Source organism: Brassica rapa, chromosome A02 (genome assembly GCF_000309985.2).
Source record: "Brassica rapa cultivar Chiifu-401-42 chromosome A02, CAAS_Brap_v3.01, whole genome shotgun sequence".
Taxonomy (NCBI): domain Eukaryota; kingdom Viridiplantae; phylum Streptophyta; class Magnoliopsida; order Brassicales; family Brassicaceae; genus Brassica; species Brassica rapa.
This window is the reverse complement of record NC_024796.2, coordinates 14,369,749-14,378,149: the sequence shown is the minus strand read 5'-3', so window position 1 is coordinate 14,378,149 and position 8,401 is coordinate 14,369,749. Positions and strand designations below refer to the sequence as shown.

Genomic DNA, 8,401 nt, shown 5'->3' with positions numbered 1-8,401 from the left:
TAATGTCTACTCTAAGATTTTATTAAAAATTTATAGTCATTATATCAAACAATTAATAAGAGGAGGATATAAACCTTAGATAGAGTGTTCATGTAGGCGAAAATAATCGGCCAATGAAAAACTATATTTTTGTCATGTCACCTACTCTATTTATTTTTGCAAAATGATCTTTGATCTTTTCTCTTTTTACTTAAACAATTATAATCAAAAATATATTTTTAGTGAAATATATTATTTATATAAATATAATTCATTATTTATTTACATAATAGTTTGTAAGGAAATATTTAGTGTAAATAATATCATAATTATAAGATACTAAAATAAATTGGGTTGGTTTTTAACTTTCACAAATAAAAAGCATTATTTGTAAACTTAGAAAAAAATATATCAAGAATATTCTTTTTCAGAAGTGAAAATAGAAAATTACATCGGAGACAAATCCATCTCTATTATGTAATTCCTCTATTTTAGAGAAAAAATAGAGGAATACATTGGAGATGGTTTAAGACATGGCCGACGTAAATGATCGACGTTGAGGTTTCAGCTTTTTTGATTCTTACTATTCTAATATTTCAATATAATTTGAATATTTCCGTTGCTTTATAATATAATGGTTTAAACGTAATTTTTATTTCACTATATAAATTGTTTTTATATTTCAGTGTAACTTTATACTTATCGGATATTGTGTGGCCAATTAAATTTTATAAATTACTGTGTAATTGATTAAATCTATATATTAAATAACAGTTTTTTAAAGTAATAACTTTTAAATATTACAGATTTTAACTAAAACTAGAGGATATAAGCCTCAGATATATTGTCCACGTATGCGAAAATAATCAGTCAGTGAGAAACTATATTTTTGCCATGTCACCTCCTCTATTTGTTTTTACAAAATGATCCTTTAACTTTTTATTTAAACAATTATAACGAAAAGTATTTTTTTTGTGTAAAATATTATTTAAATAAATATAATTATATCTTTTTTGACTTACATAGTAGTTTGAAAAGAAATATTTAGTGTAAATAATATCATAATTTTATAAAATACCAAAATAAATTGGGATGTTTTTCAACTTTCACAAATAAAAAATATTATTTGTAAACTTAGAAAATAATATATCAAGAATATTCCTTTTTAGGAGAGAAAATAGAAAAATACACCGGAGAAAAATCCAATGAAATTCTTCTATTTTAGAGAAAAAAATAGACGAATACATTGGAGATGGTCTAAGGCATGGCCGACGTAAATGATCGACATTTAGATTTCACCTTTTCTGATTCTTACTATTCTAATATTTCAATATAATTTGAATATTCCCTTTGTTTTATAATATAATGGTTTAAAAGTAATTTTTGTTTCACTATATAATTTTTTTTTATATTTCAATGTAACTTTATATTTATTAGTTATTGTGTGGTCAATTAAATTATGTAAATTACTGTGTAACTGATTAAATTTATATATTAAATGACAGTTTTATAAAGTAATAACTTTTATATATTACATATTTTAATTAAAATTTATTACATTTTGAACCAAATAGAGTAATATATAAACTAACTCTATATTGATATGAGGACAAAATTGTAAAGTGGTCCCGCCTTGAATTTCTCTCATTCTTTGCATTGCTAATTGGAAGGAGATAATCACCATCTAATATTATGTTACTCTCACTATATTAGAAATGGTCGAACCGTAAACCAATTAAGGATGATGTAAGGAAGACATAAAGATGTATTTCCAGTTATCACAAATATAGAATCAATTGACAACAACTTAATTATCTCCAGCGTAGGACAACAAAGAAGAGTTTACATATTCTAATATTATAATATATCATTATATTAGTAGCTAAATCAGTTTTCTCTAGCATAAATACTCACTCCATTCTTGGAGTTTAAGCCGTTCTATCTGATGATATTAGTAGTTTGATCCAAACAAAAAAAAAACAGTCAAACTGTACATTGTAATTGGAGAAAGAAAACAAACAAAAATCAACCGAAGACTTTTAAGGTATATGAAACAAAAATTGGAAATAGCAATTTTCTGAAATTAAAGAATAAGGCAATAAAATTATAAAAATAGAAAATAAAACAAAAATATACACAAAAAGAAAGATTAGTAAAATAAAATCATAATATAATTTTCATAATTGATAGTGCTCAGTTACACTAAAAGGTCTAAATTTACAACATACACAGTTTTATTTACATCTTTAAATCTATTATATAATTAAAATGATTCTAAAAAATGTGCCAGCATAAAGAGTTATAAAATATACGATAAAATATAATACATAACGTTAAAAATACATTATCACTGATCACTAAAAAATCATGTTAATAGTAAAAATTGAAATGACAACACATTTATTAAAATCATAGAACAGCACACAACAAGGTGTTATTAAATATACAAACTACAAATTAAATATGCTCAACGCAAACACACATAAAAATGAGACATCATATTTGAATATATTTAAATAAATAATTTTAAATATATTATATTCTTGATAATTTTAAAATTACTTAAAAAGAAGCTAAATTATTAAAAAAATAATATACAAATAAAACTAATTCACTATTTTGTAACGTCAATAAATGAATAAAAAATATATTATGTTAATAAATAGATTTTAGATTTTAAAGACTTCTAATTCATGTAATATTACAAAAAAATTTAAAAAAATTATTACAATTAATATTTTACAATTAGATATATTAAAATAATATACTAGATCGATATTCAATTTTCAGTTTTCAACTATTACAGGTACAAAAATATTATTAGGTACGCTTTTTTTTTTTGAAAAGGGGGTTTTATATTTTAAGTAGGTTATTGGAGTACTTTTTCTTTTCGTGAATTTATTCGAGATGAGATTCCGATCTTTTAAACTAAGATAATTTATGTTCTATACATAATTATAGGTTTTTACATAACTCTAAAATCTCGGACATCATTGTTCATATTTTATTAGTTAATTGTGTTACATATAATAGAAATACTTACTTCAAACTAAAAATATATAAAAAAAATCAAATTCAAAAATTAGTTATATATAATTTAATATACAAAAATTCGTACACAAATAAAAATGATAAACGCAATAAATTTAAATATATTATCCGCGCGTAGCGCAGAGACAGGATCTAGTTTATATAAACAAGTTTTGGTGCAATATTAAACACGTCAGGTTCAATTAATATACCACACATCTAATGAAACTATCGAGGATGTCAATATATAAAAAAAAAACTGTCAAGAGAGGCATAAGTCCTGTGCATATGGACGTGTTCTTTGGTTAGTCTCTTCACTGAATCAGCTCGATTTCAGTAGTGTGCTGTGTTTGAATTCTGATTAAACAAAGAATATGATTGTTAAAACTACACTTAAAATGATCTTTACCTTGTGTGCTTGTCTTCTATAGTTTTCTGGTATTCTTCAATCCAAAATTGGAATAAATATACCAAATTCTTGACCGGAATTTAAGTTAGCCGGTCCGGACCCCCGGTTATTGACGAAGTGTAAAAATGTGTCCACACTCCACACTGGAAAAGGGGATCTTAAACTAATTTCAAAATATTTGGGATACATACGTAAAACCCAAGAATAAAAGGGGTGATATATAAAAATGAACCCTCAAATTCGTAAATTACCTACCTACTTTGATAAGAAAAGAAAAAAGAGAGGGTAGCTCAAAAGCCGTCCGATGAAGTTCTAGTTACACGTGTTCTACGATGAAGCAACCGACTATAAAGAAAGTAAATGAAAAGGAAGAAAAAGAAAGCAACACACAGTCGGCGCAAATCCGCCGACCAAAATCATTAAGGTCGTTTTCTTCCTCTTTGGCTCAACCAATCACACCTTTCTTTCTTCTTCTTCTTTAATTCATTAAAGATCCTTTTTATCTCCTTCGTCGCGATTTCTTCCGTTTCGGAGTTTTTTGATCTGATCGGAAGATAACCTAGGTTTTAGCTTCGTTAGAGTTATATATAATACTTTTGATCGATGAAGAAGAGTGTTGTTTCGGCGGAACAACAATCAGCGAAAGCTGGTGAACGAATCGAAAACGGCGACAAGGATAAGAAGAAGAAGCGCAGAGGTAGCCGTCGATCCAAGAACACCTCAGGTAACATCCGCATCATCGATAGATCTTGATTGGTTAATACTTAGTAGAGATTACTTGAATCTAATGAATATTAGTAGCCTCGCTTACAAAGCCTTTAATGTCTTAGGTTGTGTAGTAGAAGACATCCATGTAGAGTCATCGGATGGTAAAGCAAAAGATAATAATCCCAATGAGTTAACGAGAGCGTCTAATGTTGCTTTCAACTCTATGCCGTATTCTTCTGCAAGTCCTTTGGTTCCTTCTGCTGAAGTTAGTAAGCAGTTGTTGTCCAAGTCGTGCCCTGACCCTAGGGATTGTGAGCAGTCTTCTATAATGGATGCTGACTTGTTCCAGCAGGTTGATGAGTGTGTCTCACTGAGAAATATCTTCTCTTCACATTGGTCTCTCGATGCTGTCAATCAAGCTTTAGAGGTTTGTTTGCCTGAGTGTAATGTTCTCTTTATTAATTTTCTTGATCGAAGAAAGCTAATTGTGGTCTTCTCTTTGTAGAAAGGTGAAGTTTATAAGGCGCTGTTTCGGGTGAATGCTCATAACCGCAGTGAGGTAAGAAGTAACGTCTGAATTTTTTAAAGAGACTTGTTGTTTCTTCTGCTCATGTTGGATTCTTTTTTTGTTTTTTTCCTTTGAAGGCTTACTGTAAGATTGATGGAGTCCCTACAGATATTCTAATCAATGGAATCGCTGGCCAAAATCGAGCAGTAAGTTTTGGGTTGCTTTTTTTTTTCATTACGCTTCATGATTTGTGTTTATTTAGCACGATACTTCCCACCTTCTTCCTTTTGGCCCATGTTTGAGAGGTTCTTTTTGTGTTTCTGTATATAGGTGGAAGGAGATATTGTTGCTGTTAAACTGGATCCGCTCTCACTGTGGCCCAAGATGAAAGGATTTGTTACGGAAAATGTTGCCAAGCCTGAAGAAACCAACAGTCCCCCAGAAAAAGATGAGCGTCTCAGCCATTTGGAAAGAGGCGAGATAGATGCTCAACAGAACAAATGTTCAGATATAGGACAAGGAGCTGAGAACTGTGTTAGTCGCAACTCTATGCCATTACTGGATTCATGTTCTCTTGGTGAGCAGACAGGAAATGGCACTGCGGTTGAGAAGCTATGCGTCATCCTTAGTTCCTTCCCCAACAAACGACCAACTGGACAAGTAGTTGCTGTTGTTGAAAAATCACTTGTAAGAGATTCCATTGTTGGATTGCTGGATGTGAAGCGATGGATTCATTACAAGGAAGCTAATGCAAGAACGAGCAAGTCTCTTTCTGATGATGATTACATCCAACTGATGCCTGCAGACCCTAGGTTTACTAAATTGATCGTTCCCTTCCATGCCTTACCTGGAGGCATTCGAGCAAGACTTGAGAGTATGGATCCAACTCTCGAGGCAGAGCTGGTTGCTGCCCAAATTGTGGACTGGAGCGAAGGGAGTCAGTTTCCCCTAGCTCAGATTACGCATATGTTTGGCCGAGGCAGTGAACTGGAGCCCCAGATCAATGCGATATTATATCAGAACTCGGTTTGCGATTCTGAGTTTTCTCATGACTCGCTTGCTAGTCTTCCACGTGCTCCTTGGGAAGTACCAGAAGAAGAGGTTCAGCGAAGAAAAGATCTTAGAGACCTGTGTGTATTTACCATCGACCCCTCAACGGCTACAGACCTCGATGATGCTCTATCAGTTCAAAGTTTACCCGGCGGTTTTTTAAGAGTCGGTGTTCACATTGCTGATGTCTCCTACTATGTTTTACCAGACACTGCCCTTGACACAGAAGCTCAGTTTAGGTCGACGAGTGTTTACATGCTGCGGAGAAAAATACCAATGTTGCCTCCATCATTGTCCGACAACGTAGGTTCACTTAATCCAGGAGTTGACAGGCTTGCCTTTTCCATCTTCTTGGATTTAAACAGAGAAGGGGTTGTCACAGATCGCTGGATTGGTCGTACTGTTATAAAATCGTGCTGCAAGCTTTCGTATGACCATGCTCAAGACATTATAGACGAGAAGCACGACGTTGCAGCAAATAGCCGGCCTGCTTTGCACGGACCTTTCGAGTGGAGTGATGTAGTTCGATCTATCAAACAGCTTAGTGAGATTTCAACCAATTTAAGGCAAAAAAGGTTTAGAAATGGAGCTTTGCAGCTGGAGAATTCTAAACCCTCTTTCCTCTTTGATGAACATGGAGTTCCGTATGAGTTTGTGCTGTACCCTACAAAGGCTTCAAACCATCTCGTTGAGGAGTTTATGCTTTTAGCAAACATGACAGCGGCTGAGGTGATTTCTCGAGCTTACCCTGACAGTGCACTGCTCCGGAGACATCCAGAACCTAATCTGCGCAAGCTCAAAGAGTTTGAAGGCTTTTGTGCAAAGCATGGTATGGAGTTGGACAGTTCTTCTTCTGGCCGGTTCCATGAATCTTTGGAGAAAATCACTGAAACCCTCAAGGATGACGCAGTTTTTGTAGACATTCTCAACAATTACGCTATGAAACCGATGCAATCTGCGTCTTACTTCTGCACCGGGAACTTGAAGGACTGTGTTGCTGAGTGGGGACACTACGCACTAGCTGTTCCTCTCTATACTCACTTCACATCTCCTCTTCGACGCTACCCTGACATAGTCGTCCACCGTGCCGTAGCGGCTGCTCTTGAAGCCGAGGAGTGCTTCTTAAAGCAGAAGCAAATATCAGTGAGAAGCTGCTTCACTGGTGTTCATTTCGATAAAGATGCTGTAGAATCTATGGAAGGCAAAGAAGCGTTATCTGTCGCTGGTTTGAAACATGGTGTTCCCTCCACTGAAAGGGTCTCTGAGATCGCTGCTTATTGCAATGAGAGGAAGCTGGCGTCTCGAAGAGTCAAAGATGCGTGTGATAAGCTCTACACTTGGTGTGTTCTAAAGAGAAAAAAGGCAAGTAGTATTAGAAACTTCTGCATCATAAGTAAAGCTTCTTATGTTTACGTTTGGTGATTAATTAATATCATTTTGTTTCCTTCTCTGCAGGTGTATCCATGCGAAGCTAGAGTAATGAACTTGGGACCAATGTTTATGACTATTTACATTAGCAAACTTGGCGTAAGTCTCTACTCATTCATTCACCATTTGTAAAACTATCGTAAATCTAACTCTTCTTATTTACGTTGCTGTTACAGATTGAACGGAGAATATACTACGACCGAGTCGAAGGCTTGTGTGCAGACTGGCTCGAGGCGACATCAACCTTAATCCTCGATAAACTCGAATTCAAAAGAGGTGGAAGAGGCTATCTGAAGCCCTTGAAAGAGGTTGCTTATTTGGTGAGTCCTAGTGACACATGCGCTGCTAAATGCAGTGCAATGTCTGTTACCGACACCACCGAACAGAGAGAAGAAGTTGTCCCTGCGGTTTTTCCTTTGACCGTTCAAGTATTCTCGACCATTCCTGTGGCTCTTCACGCTGTTGGTGGAGATGATGGTCCGCTCGACATAGGAGCGAGACTCTACGTGAGTTCATATTATAGATGATCTCTGAAAATCACAGGTAATAAAATAGCAGCTGTTATATATCTTTTCACATTACAGTTGCTGGAAAAAAAATCATGAATACAGTTTAGTTGTTGGATGATATTTAGATACATAGAGACCAACGTGGGGGACTTGCCGTTGTTTTTTTTGGTTCGGTTGGGTTCCTCATCGGTTCGAAGTTGTGTTTTAAAAATGTCTTTTGTTTTTCATGGATCTCGCTTTGCCCAATATGTTTTAGTTTTGGGTTGGGCGAAATCATCACAAACTGCTTACATGTATTGTTCCATTGAGAAAGGAACAAGTCTCTGCTACTGAACTTGCAACATACAATCTTAATTGTACATGTTTCAATTTATTTACAAATGCATTAGTGGCCAAAAGGATAATATGACAGGAGCTTGTGACTATAGAGTTCAGGACTGAGAATCTTGGGTCTCTGGTTTGATTCGGTGACGCATTCTGAGCTTCTTTCTTGTCACCTCACCTGATGTTTCAGCGTGAATCACGTTGTGCATGCATTATCTGAAAAGATGAGTGATGCTAGTGCGCTCAGGACTGAGAACACCCACGTCCCTCGTGCACTCACTGCAAATGCGAAAGAAAAAAACAGAGAATACAGGGAGCTTAAAATATTATGTCATGAATGAAGATTTGGTACTTCACAAGGAAGACCCGAAATACTATAAAGCTCTCCCAAGACTGACTTCCATTGCGACGCCTTAGATATTAGAATCCGTAACCTGCCACTGATTATAGGAAGGA

The 8,401-nt window shown here is 34.4% G+C and overlaps 1 protein-coding gene across 1 annotated transcript; it reads left to right on the top strand.

Moving 5' to 3' along the window:
- The first annotated feature begins 3,044 nt into the window (after positions 1-3,044).
- On the top strand, positions 3,045-7,994 carry LOC103853088 (DIS3-like exonuclease 2). The gene is made up of 7 exons (XM_009129994.3): positions 3,045-4,142; positions 4,249-4,553; positions 4,632-4,685; positions 4,772-4,840; positions 4,965-7,046; positions 7,140-7,211; positions 7,289-7,994. The coding sequence occupies exons 1-7, from the start codon at positions 4,022-4,024 to the stop codon at positions 7,637-7,639; spliced, it is 3,054 nt and encodes a 1,017-aa protein (XP_009128242.1). The 5' UTR covers positions 3,045-4,021; the 3' UTR covers positions 7,640-7,994.
- Positions 7,995-8,401: the final 407 nt, after the last annotated feature.

Bases quoted from the DNA above. Each gene is read 5' to 3' on its own strand.
- LOC103853088 (XM_009129994.3), top strand. From the start codon at position 4,022: ATGAAGAAGAGTGTTGTTTCGGCGGAACAACAATCAGCGAAAGCTGGT. The intron at 4,686-4,771 runs GTAAGAAGTAAC...TTTCCTTTGAAG, and splicing joins ATGCTCATAACCGCAGTGAG to GCTTACTGTAAGATTGATGG. The intron at 4,841-4,964 runs GTAAGTTTTGGG...TTCTGTATATAG, and splicing joins TCGCTGGCCAAAATCGAGCA to GTGGAAGGAGATATTGTTGC.